At 45.2% G+C, this 18,170-nt stretch overlaps 1 protein-coding gene across 4 annotated transcripts in view; it reads right to left on the minus strand.

Moving 5' to 3' along the window:
- Positions 1-18,170, minus strand: part of MAP7 (microtubule associated protein 7) — a 172,459-nt gene that overhangs the window by 8,222 nt on the left and 146,067 nt on the right. For 3 of the 4 annotated variants that reach the window (XM_087444164.1, XM_087444165.1, XM_087444162.1), the window contains 9 exons: positions 16,926-17,053; positions 11,307-11,422; positions 10,724-11,007; positions 8,477-8,735; positions 7,253-7,400; positions 7,025-7,126; positions 6,597-6,647; positions 6,430-6,487; positions 3,681-3,783 (listed from right to left, as the gene is read on the minus strand). In XM_087444164.1, coding sequence (XP_087300290.1) covers positions 3,681-3,783; positions 6,430-6,487; positions 6,597-6,647; positions 7,025-7,126; positions 7,253-7,400; positions 8,477-8,735; positions 10,724-11,007; positions 11,307-11,422; positions 16,926-17,053 — 1,249 coding nt within the window. The remainder of the gene's footprint in view (positions 1-3,680; positions 3,784-6,429; positions 6,488-6,596; positions 6,648-7,024; positions 7,127-7,252; positions 7,401-8,476; positions 8,736-10,723; positions 11,008-11,306; positions 11,423-16,925; positions 17,054-18,170) is intronic. The other variant, XM_087444163.1, reaches the window with a different exon arrangement.

Below are 18,170 nucleotides of genomic sequence, written 5' to 3' on the forward strand. Positions count from 1 at the left end.
CCAAATCCACCCTTCATTCCTGCTCTGTGGAACTGGATCTGGGCCCTCCAGATACTGTTCCTCTGCCAGCTGGCACCATTGTGAGTTTTGTCAACAGAGGCTGCTGGAGAGACGCTGCAGGAGTGGAGTTTTACCTCCTGGTTTGGCTGTGCTCGCTCAGCGGGCCCTGCAGCACCGCTCGCAGCATTCCCCACGTCTGGCTCCTGCACACGTGAGGCTTCCCCGGGGCCCAGCCCCTGCGGCACGGGGGGCCTCTCCGGGGCCCAGGCCCTGCAGCGCAGTGTGGCCAGCAGCTTCCCCAGCACCATTCTGGGGCAGACTTGTGGAAGAGTGCCTCTGGTGAGACATTTCCTGGTGGACAGCTCTCTGAAGCATTCTAGAGGGTGGATATCTGGCAAGTTCCACCATCAAGAAATCACCACAACTTCTCCACCATCTAGTGAGTCACAGCCATATCCTCTCCAACAAGGTCTGGGGAAGTCCTGGGGGACGGGATTCTTCCTTGGGTACAGCCCAGGGGTTGTGGCTGCTCCTTATATCTGTTATTCCTGTATTCTTCAGAGTTCATTTCTTTTTTTGTGTGTGTGAGGAAGATCAGCCCTGAGCTAACATCCATGCTAATCCTCCTCTTTTTTGCTGAGGAAGACCAGCTCTGAGCTAACATCTATTGCCAATCCTCCTCCTTTTTTTTTTTCCCCCAAAGCCCCAGTAGACAGTTGTATGTCATAGTTGCACATCCTTCTAGTTGCTGTATGTGGGACGCGGCCTCAGCATGGCCGGAGAAGTGGTGCATTGGTGCGCGCCCGGGATCCGAACCCGGGCCGCCAGTAGCAGAGCACGTGCACTCAACCGCTAAGCCACGGGGCCAGCCCTAGAGTTCACTTCTTACTGGCCAATCTCTTGTTACTCCAATCCCAAGTAACAGTTAATTACTCCTGATATTAAACTTGGCCATTCAAATTAATCTTCTCATTTCTCTCTCCCGACTGGACCCTGACTGACACAGTAAGCACAACAGGAACATTCCGTTTATAAGACGAAAGCGGAAAGGGAACAGAAATGAAATCCAAACAAATTATGAAAGGTAGGGAAACTGTGAAAGAAGACTTATTCCTTAAACCTTAGCTTGTGACAACTCTGGGTCCTAACTCTGGAACTGCAAAAAAGTAGCTGTAAGAGAAATAAAGGCGTTTCTTCATGCGCTTCTCCTGTTGTACTTGTCACTACCAGGGGTGATGAAAGTGAAAATACAGATTGTTTCCAGACTGGTGTGGATCAACTCAAGGAGAATAAATTTAAAAATAATTAAGGGAAGCAGAGCTTCTGAGGCTACATATCACAAACCCCGCGTATGACGCAATGGGGAACAAAGCAAGCAGCACATTCAACATTCCCCACAGGCCGCATCATTCAGAAATGGGCTGTGCTTCTCAAACTGGGGTCCAACTCTCTATACGAATTTTTATAAATTTATGTTTTCACTGATAAAAATTTTAAAAAATCAGTAGAAGAGCAGTCTGACCATCTCTGTGGCTGACCATCACAAAGCTGAGTTTCACCACATGGTGTTAGTCCTTCATTTTGCATTGGTATTTCAGAACACACTGGTGTCAGGAAGCACAGGTTACATGACAAGGGCTATCGACCAATGAACTCGGTTGAACTGGATAAATAAATATTGTGAGTGCCACATGACATCATGGTACACCGCATGGAAAGAGACTGGAGGTCTGAAGGCAGTTTAAATAGAGAAAAGCAATGGGTGACACAGACCAGCAGCTCACGGTGGCACGAGCATCCCTCAGGCAAAAGGGATGAATCAGAACCATGTGTACACTGTCCACTTAATTTCAGAAAAATATTCTTCACAATAAGTGACTTTTGTTTAATTTGAATGTTCTCAGTCTAGCCATATTATTTTTTACTTCAACTTGTGATTTGTTGTTTTGGCTTTATAGATAAGTAAAGCTATCAAAAATTTAAACCTGAGTTTGTATTTGTAAAAATAATAAACGTAACTCTTGTTTGTATAACTCCAGGAACCTGCTGGAATTTTTTTTTCCTTTAAAGGGGAGACGCACTGAGGCCAATGGATTTCATTTGTTAGGGTCATTCTTGTATTATTTGCTAATGTTTATATTAGATACTAATCTGGACCTGCCTGCATTGTTAGGTGAAAGAGCAGAAAAAGTCCAAGCTCTATTTTTCCTAACAGTTTGACAGGGATCATATTACATGTATGACAAAGGACAATTTATCACTTGGTAAAGATGGATGACACCAGGAAGTTCATACTACCATAGTTTTTCTTTAATTACTAACTGTTGCCTTTCTGTGTGAAGAGGCTAAAAGCAAACAGAATTTTATTATCTGTATCATTTTACATAGTAAAATTATGTTTCAGGTTCTTATAAAATGATTAATTACTTGGTGATTTTACCACTGAAAAGAGTCAGCTAATGTATAAACTCATTTTATTGATCAGATAGAATTATCAGTGGCTTAATAAACTTGTTCCTTATCATAATAATGGTGTTCTCTCTGTGGTAGTTTCTATTCTTTCCTAAAAATCTCTAAAGTCAATGAATTGAACATCATAAGTTACAGCAGTTGAGAATGAACACTTGATTTGAAAATCAAACTAATTAAAATATCATTTAATATATATCTTAGGTAATTATGATAATAAATTTATTCAACATAACTGAAAGCTTATTATTAAGATCTCTCTTGGGAAAATTATTCTCTTCAGTATCATGGTGGGCAAAATAAAATATCTCACTGTCCCAGAAAGATATCAGTGGATATCTTATGACTTACGGACATCTTAGGATGTCCATCTCAGGATGACTTATCTTTTCATTGCTGCCAATTATATTATAAAATGTTGTGTAGTGTGTATTTTTAGATTAAGAAAATAATTAATTTGAGGACCTTCAATTTTCTTACAATAGCAAAGACTCTGGCATTAGAGACAGGAAAACTCATAAAATAATTAAGTGAATTCCAAAAATTAACAAAAAAGTCATAGCTGAAATCTTTGAACACTATTACAAATATTTCTACAAGTTCTCCCTGACTGGATTTTTAGGCACAGGCTATGATTACTCTCATTTTTCACTTTTGAGAGTGCTCTTATGATGCTGTCGATATAAATGTAAGAGAAGAGAAAGGCAGTCTTTTCTCAACCCACACTTCTTTCTTGACTGTTGCTAGCAACTGTTTGATTCTTCAATAAAAAGCCCTACTACTACTAATATATCATAAGAAATATGAGCATCTCAATTACTTTTACTATGGAACAAACCTGAGACCCACTATAATATTATGTATGGTGGAAACACAGCTGTTATATACCATTTAAAGGGTAGGAATACGGTCTACATCACGTTAAATATATACAAAGGAAAGTATTAAATTATTCCCTGTAATTTTCTTTAATAGCCACAGAAAAACCTCACCATCATGTTTACAGACTCAAGAAAGAAGATCCTTTCCCTTTCTCAGAGTAAAGAATTACTAGCTGTACCAAAAATTAATGAACCTAAGTGAAAACAAATCTTAATGTTAAAACTTTGAAATTCCACCAGGTCCAGGAACTTCTGGTGGGACTGCAGGGGTAAAACAGCAGTGCTCTGCTCCACGGTGTGTCAGTAAGAGGCCCCCGGGGTTGAACTCACCTCTCCACAGTCACCTTCGATGGATGGGAGGTAACCACATGCGAGCTGGCCGATGGTTCTCCACTTCCTGGAGAGTCTGTCACACAGGGAAGTGCAGATACCGCTGGACATGGCAAAGAAGATGGAGCAAAGGGTTACTAGTACCCTATTATTAACCCAAACCTCAGAGCCAGAATGACTGGATTCATTATGTCCTGGCTCTGCTGCTCACCAGCTGTGCGACCCCGGGCCAGCCACAAACTCTCGGCGCCCCAGTTTCCTCATGGATGATAGTACCTACCTCACAGGCTCCTGTGAGAATTAAATATATTAACACATGTGAAGTGCTCAGCACAGTGCCCAGCACATCATAAGGGTGGAAATCAGTGTTATTATTTTTGCTTGCACTAAATTGAATTTGGATAAAAAGTATACAATATTGAAACCAAAGCAACTGATGAAGGCAGCAGTGAGCTGACTTGATCAGGCTGATGCTGAACATCTTGACTGAAGGATTGGAAAAAATCACCATGAAATACCTTAAGTGATAAAAAATATTTTTTAAACCTCAGTTTAGTTCTACGCACACTTAGAATGAAGAGATTTCATGAATGGAAGGCCAGTGAATTGCACCTGACTGTGCCACCTCATCATTCGGTGCTCAGTGTTGGAGCCCAGCTTAAGCCAACGATACTGACGACCGACTCTATGATTTGAGACAGGGTTACTTATAAAGTCTTGTAAACCTTCATATTCACGTAGGTCAGAGTTTCAGGGAAATTTCTGGCAGTTTATGGTTTTAGCTTAATGTGAGAGAACAATTCAAAGGAAGTGTTTCACAGCCTTGTACAAATTTAACAAAACTGTCAGAGGTACAAAGAGTCTGATAACTGAAGCAAAGATGTGGTTGCTAACTCGAAAGCTGCCAGAACTTGCAGAGCTAGTAGGACGCAGCCTCTGAGAAGACTTCTGACAGGCCTGTAAACTCGCTGCCCGCCCACCGGCCCGCCCTAGACTCTCTCTGGAGCACCAGTGATGCCATTCAGCCCTCAACCAGATGTGGGGCAAGGGAAGAGGAATATTTGTCAGGAGATGAGCCTCAGGCCCCTTTTTAGCAGCACTAACTCAAACCACATTTATTACGAGTGCTGATGAACACAGCTGTGATGCTCAGTAAGCTTCGCCTTCCCTCTGGCCTTTGTTCCTTCTCGGACTGAGGTACAGAGGATGCTCAAAGAACTGATAGGGCAACAGCAGGGAAGAAAAAGACAAACAAACAAACAACAACAACAGGAAGCCTGGCCATGCACAGACTATAGCGCCAGCCCCCGAATGGTCCTGAGTCAGTCAGTTTACATCCTAAGCTGCTCACGGACGACTCAGCAGGTGCTCTGCCTGCTCACTGCCTGTCCCTGTTTCAACATCCCCGGAGACCACCTGCTGAAAATGCAGCGGGGTTACTGTGCAACCACTGGGGCCATTCTCCAAATAAACAGAATTAGGGCATCTTTAAAAGAGCATGAAGACCTCACTACAGAGGAATCATAACAGAGAATCTAGGCGAGTCTCTACTGAAATAAAACCAAACCCCAAAATACCAATATTTTACATTTGAAAACCCCTAGTACTTACAGAGAATGTTCTTTCACATAAATCACTTCATTTGATCTTTACTCCAGTCTTTTAAATTAAATAAAAAACCCCAAAACAGAAAAACTGAGGTATCTCTGGCCCTGTCTTTTTATACTGATGTTGCGATGAGGAAAGAGGGAGACAGAATGATGGGCTGTCTATCAACCACCTGTGGGTACAGTCCTGGAGACCACTCGGGTACACGGAAAGAGGAGGATTAGAAGCTGGTGACTCAGAATCCAGGTGTGCGAGTGCCCCTCGGGGGCAATGACCTTGCCTATCCTGTCCACAGGGAGCCCACACCCACAAGAGGGCCTGGTACACGGCAGTCTCCATACATGCCTGCTGACTCCGAGACACAGCACCTTCCACCTCACAAGACGGCAGGGGTGACCAAACAAGGAAACGAACTCGGGACCACCAGACACCAAGAGGGTGTGTAATCAATACGAAGTGACTCTGAGTACTAAAACAGCAAGGTAAATTCTATTTTTATTTAAACCTAATTTGGTTTAAAATCACCAAGAAATTAATCATCTCTGTCCAAAGCCTATAGCATAGGAACAACTTTCTAAAGAAATTTCAAAAAACTTTTAATTTTACCTCTATTCTGAAGTTAGAATTAAAAGAAATAAGGTTTAAAGCCTTTTTGAGAACTGCCATAAGTACAAGTTGTCAAAATGAGGAAGTTTAAAGTCCTTAAGAGCAAATATAAATAACATGCTACTTCAGCAGACAGTAAATAATAAATAAAATTTAATTTTATAAATGCAAAGAAAATTCTTCTAAGCCTGTGTGTATACATAAATATGTGTGTATGTATATCTCTCTCCACATAGGCATATACAGACACACAGATGTATACACATCGTATATAGGGACATATATGACGTAAAATGATTTAAGACATTAAGCACTTCACTAAAGTATAAAGAAATGTGAAAAAACATCTTCCAGAAGCGCTAGAGAGAGTTTTACATAAGGGGAAACGTGGGGACTAGATGACACACGTCTAAGCTTCTGTAAGTCAATGAGTGTCTTTTTTTTTTTTTAAATCAATCAATGAATATCTTGACCTCTAAAGAGTCAATTCAAAAACTCTACATTTGAATTGATTTGAATTCTCTGAAATAAATACCTGCTCCCCCAGTGAGGGCTCCCTTGGTTATATCTCCATTTCTCTGATCAACAGTTTTCTACCAAAGAAAAAAAAGAAAAAGACTTTTTAATGTTAAAGTTACAAAGGAAAATAAAGACAAACAACGACAGCCATGAAGAAGAGTTGCAGAACGGCCGTGTGAGTACCTTATCTGCGGCGTCGGCTCTCCTGGTTCTTCTCATGATCTCCTCCAGGCGCTGTAGGAAGGCAGAAGGAGCGAGAGGGTCAGACGCACGGAAGGCCGCCTGGCACGTTCACTAGCCGAGCAAACAGCAGGTCGCTAAGGCCGTCTGCTCTTTTAGGAAAACATGGGGCCCACTGCTTTGTCCTCACCGGAGTTACTCAAAGCAGGCGGGACTGGTTTGAGCCCCATGGGTTGGGAGGAACCGTTTTTGGGGAAGGGTGGACCACGGAGGGTGGCTGCTCTGGAGGAGACTGTTAACACAGAGCTGCTTTAGTGGATCTGGAACGGGCAGAGGCTGGTTTTCTGACAGCAGTGAGCTAGTCGCTCGGTCTTTGGACGGCTTCCGGTCCACGCAGGAATCAGAACAGGGACTCGGCCGGACGCAACTACCTTCTTCCTCTCCAGGCGCTCCTGCTCTTCCCTCTGGAAGTGCTTCTCCCGTTCCTGCCGAGCGCGCTCCGCTTCCTCGCGGACGCGAGCTTCCTCGTGCTTCTGGAAACAAGCAGGGGCGCGCGCTTGCACAGACAGGCCGAGGCCGGCGCCGCCCGCTGCCCGCTCCGGGCGCCCGGAGGCGGAGGGAGGCCCCCACCCGCCCCGGGCGAGGGGCGGCCGGCCCACCTGCTTCCGGACGCGCTCGGCCGCCTCGCGCTGGCGCAGCCGCTGCTGCTCCTCGCTCTCCCGCGCCTGCTCGGCCTCCGGCCCGCGGGCCGCCTCGCCGCGAGTCCTCTCGTCAGCCGCCCTCTGAGCCCGCTCCTCTCTCTGTTGTCTGGAAGCAGGCAAACACAAGACAGTGACACGGCGGGGACCCCCGAAGAGGGGCTGCAGTCTGTGTCGTCATGAGGTCCCACAGAACACTGCCCCCGGAGGCGCTCAGACGTTCAGGGACAACGAGAGCCCCTGTGCTCTTCTCCTCGTCTGCCCAGCCTCACGCTGCCTCCGCTAGGCGGAAGCAAGTGGAACCACTAATGTTTCGAGGAGAGCAATTCAACTATCTTTAAAGGCTGAGACTTGTTTAATCCAATACTTTGACTTTTTAGCAACAAATTTGAAGCCTCCTCCCACCAAAAACAAAAAAGGAAAATCTTTTACATAAATAAAGGTTATAATGTTCTGTCACAGGACAGGACGATGGACCGCGGGGGCTCCCTGTCGGGACCAAGGGCGGGGCACATCCCAGATGGCGGCCCAGGCCTGGCCGCAGGATCCCTGAGGTGCGGCTGTGCTCATCTGAGGAGCAGTTATACTGACGTCGGCCGGCTCAGCCCCCGGGGGAGACCAGCTAAGCAAGCAGGCCCTGGCACACCGGCAGTCAGGCGACCACGGGCCACTTAACTACCTCACCCAGCCGCCCTCTGAGAGGCGCTCTATCTGGAAGGAAGAAAACGTGGACTCTTACTCTGTGGCTTGAAAATAACTAGAAAGACGAGGAGGAAACATGGGGATTAGATCAGACCGTACAATGGTACCTCTGCTGTGGTCATAACTATGTAAATATACATGTGTGCGTCTGTGTATGTTCATGTAGGCATACACACCCCCACACTGTTCACAGGGAGCAGAAAGGATTACCCAAAATGTGCACAGTTACTGAAAACTGGTAAGATTATGGATAAATTTGTTTTTCTTTAAACCTTTCTCTATTAATGTTGTTTTACTGTCATCATAATAAGAAAATGTGATTTAACAATAGCACTTAGTGGTCAGAGGAACACCAGATAAGAGTAATTCTGAAACACCTAGTCCATTCCCTTCGTCACTACCATCACCTCTGGCCCCCAGGCTGGAGACCTAACCCAAGGATGCTAGGGGGTCACTGATCACACAGAGGAGCCCCTGCCTTACCTCTCCAGCTCCTCCTTCTCCCTCTTCTCCCTCTCCTCCTTGTCTCTCTGCTCGCGGGCCAGCCGCCTCTTCTCAGCGAGCAGCCTCGTGGCCTCCTCCGGGTCAGTGGTGCCTGCAGAGGTCTTAGGAGAAGCACTGGCAGTCACAGTGGATGGCGGGCCTGGGACTGGGACCTGGACCTGGACCGAGGCCAGGGCTGGGGCCGAAGCTGGAGCTGGGACGGGGGCCGAGGTGGAGGCCAGGGCTGTGGCTGGAGCAACTGTACAAACAAGTACAAGGAGAGAACCAATTGGAAACAAAACCCAAAGAACAAAACGAAAACGAGCATTCTCCACACCCTGGGCCTAGAATTCATCATTATAGAAGAACAGGGAATGTTTACTACTGTGTGTTCTCACGGTGTCACTGTAGTCTCTCTGTAACCAAGCAACAGATAACAAAAAGCTGTGTGTAAGCGAGCCATCCAGCAAAGCGGACGCCCTCCACCAGGTCTTGACACAAGTTAAATCAGTTAACAACATACATCGAATGAGTACTGACACAGAGCCTCACCTTAGAGTCTGTGGGAAGCTGTACCCTGAGCAAAAAGAAGATGGGATCTTCCATTTGCCTTTCACTACATTCAAAAAATTCCTTCTCTTTCTACTTGTTACTAGAGGATGAAAGTCTTTCCAGGACCACCCTCAGCACCCATGCCATTAGGCTGGGGAGATGACACCCAGTGAAGAGGTCCCTTCTGTCTCCCCAGAGCCGCCTCCAGGCCGAGATGGGAGGCGCCGGCACTCATGCCTTCCCCATCCTGGGCCTCCACTGTTAGTCCTGATAAGACGAAGATGGGAGCAGAAGTTCTCTGTCTTATTCCGATTCAGGAGAAAGGCCTACAGAGCTGGCAGAGCAGGAAGCCCCACACAGGGGCCCCAGAGCGGGGTGCCATCTCTGGCACCTGACACTCCAGACCCTCCTTTCGGGATTTACATTCCTCCTTCTGCTCCCACAGGTTTTTCTTTACTCTCAGGACGCTCTGTGGCCTTTCTCCCTTCTTCCATGCAAACGCTGGGCTCCTCCATTCTCCAACAGCACTATCATTGTCTTGAACATCTATTCTTTCTTTGCCCTTACCCACTGTCTTCAAATAAGTCTTAACAAGGAAACTTTTGAATATAGACAATTTTCAACAAGAAATGGTGAAGTCCTAGTTCCAGATGACTTTAAACTTCTAAATAGCATCTGATTAGCCCGGCAGAGATGAGGTCTTCTGAAAAAAATTCTGACCTCTGTCAAGCATATAGGCTAAGCCAGTGGTCCTTCAACTCCAGCATGCACAGGATAGGGTGGTAACTGGCCGCTCTGTATTTTATCTGGGAATCCTGCACAAGAGTCAACTGACGGGCTTAGTACCCCTCAAAGTCCTGGGATCCCACCCCATATTCTGATTCAGGAGGTCTAAGGTAGGGCCAAGATTCTGTAGTTTGAAACACCATAGATGAGGTGGCTTAAAAATATTTCCACTGATTCTTTGAAAATCTTTCCTTTAAAAGGCAGAGACTAACCCCTTCCACTTGAGTGTGAGTTGAACTTAGTGACTTGCTTCTATGAAGAGAGTACAACAGAAATTGTGACGTGTGTGTGTGATTTCTGAGATGAGGCATAAAAATCCTGTGGATTCCTCACGATTGTCTCCTGGATCACTCACTCTGGGGGAGCCACAGAACAAGCAGACAGATGTGAGAACACCAAGCAATCCTCTGGAGAGGTTCACGGGTCATGAGATGCAGGACCCCTGCCAACAGCCTCGTGCAGGAGCCACCCTCCCCCCACCCACCTAAACTGCTGCCATATTTCTGACCCAAGAATCCATGTGATATAATAACCATTTGTTTGTTTTGAGCTGCGAAGTTTTGGGATAATTTGTTACATGGCAATAGCTAACTAACACACGTGATTCTGATGCAGGTGCTCTGAATGCACATTTTGTGAAGCACTGCACTCAGCCAGTGAAAGGAATCAGAAACCACACCTGAATTCACATGCTGGGGCTCCAAGCACAGCCTGTTGGACCTATGATTCTACCTTCTTTATATGTTAGAAAAATTATATTTAAGAAAAGGTCCCAAAACTAGCCCCAGCGTAAAATTTCTAAGTCCCCAATAAGAGAAAAAAGAAGCTAAATGAAAGGATGCAGGAGAAAGAGGGAGAGCAAGTGAGGAGGCCAGCAACCCTGTTCCCTCACCAGCCAGGGGCTCTTACCAGGGGTGGCCTCTGTTTCCACGGGTGGCCCCTCTTCCCCTGCAGCTGCTTCTACCTTCACCAAAGGTGCTCTGCCCTCCAGCAAGGGCTCACCGGCAACTTCCTGAGGTTCCTCCTGGGGCTCTTTTCTCTCAGGCTCCACCCTGGCTTCTCTCTTGATGGGACGGATGTTGCCGGGGGACGGGGGCCAGGCCTGTGCGGGAGCAGCTTTGACTGATCCGGGGTGCAGGGAGGATGCTGGTCTGGGTGTGCCGGGCAAGTGAGGGAGGGACTTGGATGGGAGCCTGGGCAACAAACCAACAACGAAAGAGAAGAGGACACATCAGCACAGGCTTCCTTCCCCCACCCCACCATGTAATAGCGCCAGAGACCAATATGGAAAGGAAATGAAGCTCTGTGTATTTGTCTTCTATGATGGCAGATGCAGAGATACTCATTTCAGTTTTCTTTCTTCTTTCCTTTAAGGAAGAATGTCATTCCCTAAGCCAAGGCCAAACATATGGGGAGAACAGTTTCCTTCGAGGGACAGAGGCTGCTGATTGTCCAGCACGGAGCAGCCGAGCCAGCCTCCTGTCTCACTCACCAGAGTCGGGAGGGAGCTGGTGACCTGGCTTTGGGATGTGACGGAGACAGAGCCCTTCGGATGCCAGCTGTCGGGTGGAAGGGAATGTTCTCTCGCTCCCTATCTCTTTTAGAGCCCTAAATTCAGAGAAACACAGTAATTAGATTTTTCCATGAGTGGGACAACCACATTCAGGGAGTCAACAGTGGAACTGCAACCCACTGAGTGAGTGACTGGAAATTTCCCAACCTTTCTCATGTATATATTCCATTCCACCCCAACAGAAGGCCCTCGTTAGCTTAAAACTGAACATTATAACTGAATTAACACAACGGGACACTAATAAGAAGGTTCTGGATGTGTGATTTGGAGGTATATTTGCAAAAACAAACAAAACCACTCATACTTTTGGAAAGCACCTGTACTGTGTGTCTAAACCACCTGTAGCAAAATCTCATAGTCTGGTTTGGCCCACACAAATGTCAACCTGAAAGTCAGTTCCAGGTTTTTTTTTTTTCCACTTTTATCTCTTTTAATTCTTTAGCATTTTTCTTTTTTCACCCTAGAACATACCACAGCTCAGTCTTTTTTTTAAATTTACATGTCACTATATCAGACATTAAATCATTATTTTCTTTATACTGATGTTATACAAACAGGCCCTTCCTTACCTGGTGTCCTCTGGCTCTCGAAGGAAAGTCAGGTTCAAGGTGAGGTATGTTAGCTATTTTTAGTCTTTTTCACTAGGGATGAAACTGAAATCTGATGGCAGGCCAAAACTTCAGCCCTCCTGTGACTGCAAACTAGGGATCGAGCCCGAGAGATGACACCTTTCCTAAGTCGAAATGGGCAACGGGAAACTCAGAGAGGTAATCTGAGTCTACATTCTCCAAGACAGGAGAACGCACAGGCCCAGGGGACTCATCCAGTATCGGACCCTCGCCGACACTGTGCTGGGAATGGGAGTGGGGGCTTGCTGGACCCACCTGCATGGGCACCTGTCAACCCTTCACTCTGGGGACCCCTGCAGGAAAGCAGACTGCGAGGGCACAAGGGAGGGGGCAGAGTATTACCCGGCCTGCGGGCAAGCTGGTAGTGCGCCTCCTCTTCCCTCCTTTTCTGCCTGGCTCCAGCACCAACTCCTGGCTCCCTGCCCTTCTCGTCTGTCCCCTTCCCTGTTCCTGTCTCCATTTTCTTTAGTAGCATCCTAGGTGACAGACTAGGCTGGAGGTGGGGGCAAAACATCTAAGAATCACTGAAACAAATGAAGAATGGGGCAGGAGAGAGCGTCCCAAGGTGTGTGCCAGCTCCACGTCACTTGTGGCTGCATGACCACCCTCTGCCCCCACCTCTGGTCCCTGAAGGCAGGAGGTGGGGCCTCAGAGCGCAGCTGCAGTCCTGGGGAGCAGAAGCAGACGCCACCACAGGGGACCCTCTGCAGGCGTCCAGGGTGGCAAGCACGCCTCTGGCAGATCAGTCCCCAGAGTGGAAGGCCCAGGGCTCTCCCCAAGGGAGGCTGGGGTGAAGCACCTTGAGTAGCTTTTTTTCCTTTTTCTCAAACCATTCTAATTGGACTGAAGTCAGATCGAGAAGAGATCTGAATGGGGAAATACGTCAGGAAGGGTAATCTGTGATGTGGAGTGTCTGGGGATGAATTTCATCACCGGTGCCACGATAAGACAGGCATCAGGGAACGAGCCCACATCGAAGTGTATAATCCTCAGACCGTCCTCCTTTTGTTCAAGTGCCACCAAACCAATTCTTTCTTTCCTAAAACTGACCTCCCTTTAATCACCTAAAAGGGGCAGGGGGGCAGAGAGGGGTGGGTTGGAAAAATGCTCACCACTTGAGATAACAACCTCCTAGGTAGGGGGATGTTTTTACCCTCTTGGTTCTTTTTAATGTCTTTTCATTGGTCTTGTACCCAATCACCTATTTGGGTACCACACCTGTACACACCTGCACAGGTGCTCCTGATTCTCATCCTGATCTGAGCAAAAGCCAGCAGCCTGTATAAACCATCTTTCCCCAAGGCTAAGATGGAACACACACAGCAAGCTGCTCACGTCAGTGGTCTGGACAACTTACCAGCAGGACAAAGACTGTAGTTTTACAAACAGAGTTAGGTTTAGAATACAAATCACCTCCAAGAGAGGCAATACAGACAGATACCACAAGGCAACACTGTCTACATTTGGCTGTTTGAATTTAGATCTAAATTAAAATTAAATAAAATTGAAAAGAAAATTAGAAAACAATTCCATTTACAATAGCATCAAAAGAATAAAATACTTAGGCAGAAACCTAACCAAGGAGGTGGAAGACTTGTACAGTGAAAACCAGAAGACATTGCTGAAAGAAATTAAAGAAGACACAAATAAATGGGAAGACATCCTGTGTTCACAGATTGGAAGACTTATTATTGTTAAGATGTCAATACTACCCAAACTGATCAACAGATTCAAGGCAATCCCTATCAAAATCCAATGTCATTTTTTGCAGAAATAGAAAAACCCATCCTAAATTCATGTGGAACCTCAAGGGACCCTGAATAGCGAAAACAATCTTGAAAAAGAAGAACAAACTTGGAAGTCTCACACTTTCTGATTTCAAAACATATTACAAAGTTACAGTAATCAAAACAGTGTGGTACTGGCATAAAGACAGACATGTAGACCAATGGAATAGAATAGAGAGCCCAGAAATAAACCCTTATGTACATGGTGAAAGGATCCTTGACAAGGGCTCCAAGACCACTCAATGGGGAAAAGACAGTCTCTTCAACAAATGGTGCCGGGAAAACTGGATATCCACATCCAAAAGAATGAAGTTGGACTCACCTTACACCATATACAAAAATTAACTCAAAATGGATTAAAGATCTAAATGTAAGACTTAAAACTATAAAATTGCTAGAAGAAAACACAGGGGAAGCTTCAGGACATTGGATCTGGCAATGATTTCTTGTATATGACACCAAAAGGCAACAAAAGCAAAAACAGACAAATGGGACTACATCAAACTTAAAAACTCGTGTATATCAAAGGACACAATCAACAGAGTAAGAAGGCAGCCTACAGAATGGGAGAAAACATTTGCAAATCATATCTGCTAAGGGGTTAAGATCCAGAGTATGTAAATAACTCCTACAACTCAACAACAAAAATGAAAATAAAATTAAAGATTAAAAAAATAAAATTAAAGATTAAAATTAAAAGCTGGGCTAAAGACTTGAATAGATACTTCTCCAAAGATGATACACAAATGGCCAACAAGCATATAAAAAGATGCTCAACATCATTGATCATTTCAGAAATGCAAATTGAAACCACAATGAGATATCACCTCATGTTCATTAAGATGGCTACCACAGAAAACAAAAAACAAAATAACAAGTGTTGGCGAAGATGTGGAAAAACTAGAATCCTTGTGCACTGTTGGTGGGAATGTAAGTAAAACGGTGTAGTTGCTATGGAAAACAGCATGGCACTTCCTCCAAAAATTAAAAATAGAATTACTATAAGATCCAACAATCCCACTTCTGGGTATATATCCAAAAGAACTGAAGCCAGGATCTCAAAGAGATATTTGCATACCCATGTGCATAGCATGACTATTCACAATAGCCAGGAGGCAGAAGCAACTCCAATATCCATCAACGGATGAGTGGATTAACAAATGTGTGTATACACATACAGATGCATATGTGTGTGTATATATACACCCACATACGTACATACAATGGAATATTATTAGCCTTTTTAAAAAGAACAGAAATCCTGTCACATGTTACAACATGGACGAACCTCGACGACATTGTGCTAAGTGAAATAAACCAGTCATAAAAGACAAACACTGTCTGCTTCCATTCACACGAGGCATCTCAAGTAGTCCAATTCACCGAAACAGAAGGCAGAATGGTGGCTGCGGAGGCTAGTGGAGGACGGAACAGGGAGCTGTTTAACAGGCACGGTTTCAGTTTTACGAGATTTAACAAGTTCTGGAGACTGGGTGCATGACAGTGTGAACACACTTCACACTATTGAACTGTACGCTCACAAATGGTTAAGATGGTAAATTTTGTTATATGTTTTTACTACAATTAAGCATTTTTAAAAATTAAATGTAAAATTTGGGCTCAGCCTCACAAGCCGCTATTCAAGTGCTCGGCAGCCACACACGGCTGGTGCTCAGCCGGAGTCCACGGGCCGCTCTGGGGTACCCGGGACTCATGGAATCATTGTCTGGCAATAGGCATTTACCTGAATATTTGGTTGTAAAGAGGAGAAAAGAAGCCCAACAGATCAAATATAGAAAGAGGAAGGCATGAAAAAAATAAAAAGTGGGAAAGCAGAGGTTCTGGATCATGTGATGAAAACCCTCTCACTTAATCAGTCGGCCAAGGGGAAGCTCCCCTCCTTCCCTCCTGGAGTGTTAATTTTTGTTTTTATCCACAAGATATTTTTCCTTTGGTAAATGCTTTCTCCTCCCCAGTGAGTACCCAACGTCTGGGGCCCAAGCTGTCGTGCTAACGACTGCTGTCTGTCCATGGCTGGGGGCTCTGAAGAGCAACGTGCGAATGACACACCTTCCCCACATCAAAGGCAGCTTCACCTCTGCTTGAAGGGCTGGGGGTCTGACTCCAAGAATTACATGCTGATTCCTGAAAGCCTGAAGGGCTTGAAAGAAAACTGCCTGCAGGCAAAGCCATCAAGCTCTCACAACCCTGGAATTATCCTCAAACATCTAAGCAAAACCCTTTTAAGTGTCCATCAGCTTTATAAATCTGAACTGCTCTGGAAAGTTAAGATTTAAAAAAACTGTTCCAGCCTTTCATTAAACCAGTCATGCTATTACATGGCAGAGAGGCAGTGAGCACCTGGTCGACTGGCGAGTCCTTTCAGACTGAAGTACAATGTCTGAAGACCGCAGAACAAGGTCCACATCTTTCAACAGATACCAAACAACGCACAGTTTAAAATAAAGACGAGAGATCCCTGGAGACACACAAGTTACCTCATTGCATTTACAGCACAGTAAAAATTAACCTTAGCTCAGCCTCCTTCCAGGAATAACAAGGATGTACAAATTATATTCTTTCCTTGCAAAATCTCAGTCTATAACACAAACTATTGGCCTTTCAAGAATTAGTTACTTTGCAAATAACTAGTGTTTTCAAAATACTTTGTCACTATATCTTAAGATCTGGGCCCTGACAGGGACTAGCTAAGCAGATAAAAATTCTTTAAACTGCTTTTTAGTAAGCCCCACTTAGAGGTCAGCTAGCTTCTGGATCTGGCTGGAATAACATGCAGTCCAGGCCCACTTCCCCTTCAAAGGCGTTCTGACTTTCAAAAATAGCAGTATGCTGGCATTGCACTTATTTGTATGGATAAATACAAATTCAATTCAAGTTTATACACTTGAACAAAGAACCGTTTTCATCTTCAAATTCAAATTCTTGGGAACAAATCCCCAAGCAGAGAGAAGTGTAAGGACACCACCACGCAGCCAGCCAGATCCCAGATGGGTGGGATGGACGCCACCTCCCAGTCTTACTTACACCCACACCGCACCCCGGGGTGGTGTCCACTCTGCACAGAAATAGCAGACTCACCCAGCTGCCCGACAGCTACTCACCGCTGCGCCATGAACAGTCCTCCTTCGTGCAGAGCCCTCAGGCGGTGTTACAAAGAATTTTGGTCGCTCCATCGGATTTCTAGAGTGTGCAGCTTTGTAGGGCATGATGTTGATGGGGCTGCAAGATGCTGAACGAGGACAAATGGGGATAACTAGGGTGCAGGTGATTGTTTTACACACAAGAGAGCCAGAGGAGCAGCGGAAGGAAAGCCAAGAGCAGGTTCGGGACAAGGAGCAAAGCAGAGGCAGAGAGAAAAGTAGGGAGAAGGTGTTATTACCTACAGGCGTCCAGAACCATCATACTCAACTCTCCTCACAGTCCTGTCAGTTTACAGTGTGTCCAAAAGGAAGGCATGTCCAAATGAAAAATCTGGAATATACAAGCTATCTGGCTATTTAGATACGAATTAAAGATACAGATGTAATCCAATAATTATGGAAAGCAATGGCCTTATATTCCTATAAATTGATGGTTCTGGTAAAATGCTACATTAGTGATAAATAATTTTTATGTAAAGACTGGTTTATAATCAGCTTTTTCCTAATTAGCTTTAAGATGGAACAAAAGGTGGAAAGACAGGAAGTGAGCAAGCAGGCAAGCAAGATACGCTACAACTATTGCAGGAGTGAAGTTCAACAGCCAGTGGGAAAAAGCAACTCAATATTTATTTATTTATTTATTTATTTTGTGTGTGTGTGTGTGAGAGAGGAAGATCAGCCCTGAGCTAACATCCGTTGCCAATCCTTCTCTTTTTGCTGAGGAAGATTGGCCCTGAGCTAACATCTGTGCCCATCTTCCTCTACTTTATATGGGATGCCGCCACAGCATAGCCTGACAAGCAGTGTGTCGGTGCGTGCCCGGGATCCGAACCTGCAAACCCTGGCCGCCAAAGCGGAACGCGAGCACTTAACCGCTTGCGCCACCGGGCTGGCCCCAAGCAACTGAATTTTTAAAATGCGAAACGACCAAGTCTTCCCAGGTATTAAGACTTGTTACAAGGATAACCAATAATTTCCAGAATAAAAAATTCCGTAAATGTTTTATCCATTTAAAGGCAGATCAAATGCATGCTTCTGGGTCTTCCCCAAAGCCACCGCACTGGACGTTCACAACAGGCAGCAGGAGAGCACACGGGGAGATGGGACATGAGCATTTCAGACGGCGAATAGAACATAAATAGGTTAGAACTGCCAAAAATAAGGTCAAATCGTGAATAGCTTTTACAGTTTTTCTCAAGTGGAATA

Source organism: Ceratotherium simum, chromosome 19 (genome assembly GCF_057802395.1).
Source record: "Ceratotherium simum simum isolate JZ-2026a chromosome 19, ASM5780239v1, whole genome shotgun sequence".
Classification (NCBI taxonomy): domain Eukaryota; kingdom Metazoa; phylum Chordata; class Mammalia; order Perissodactyla; family Rhinocerotidae; genus Ceratotherium; species Ceratotherium simum.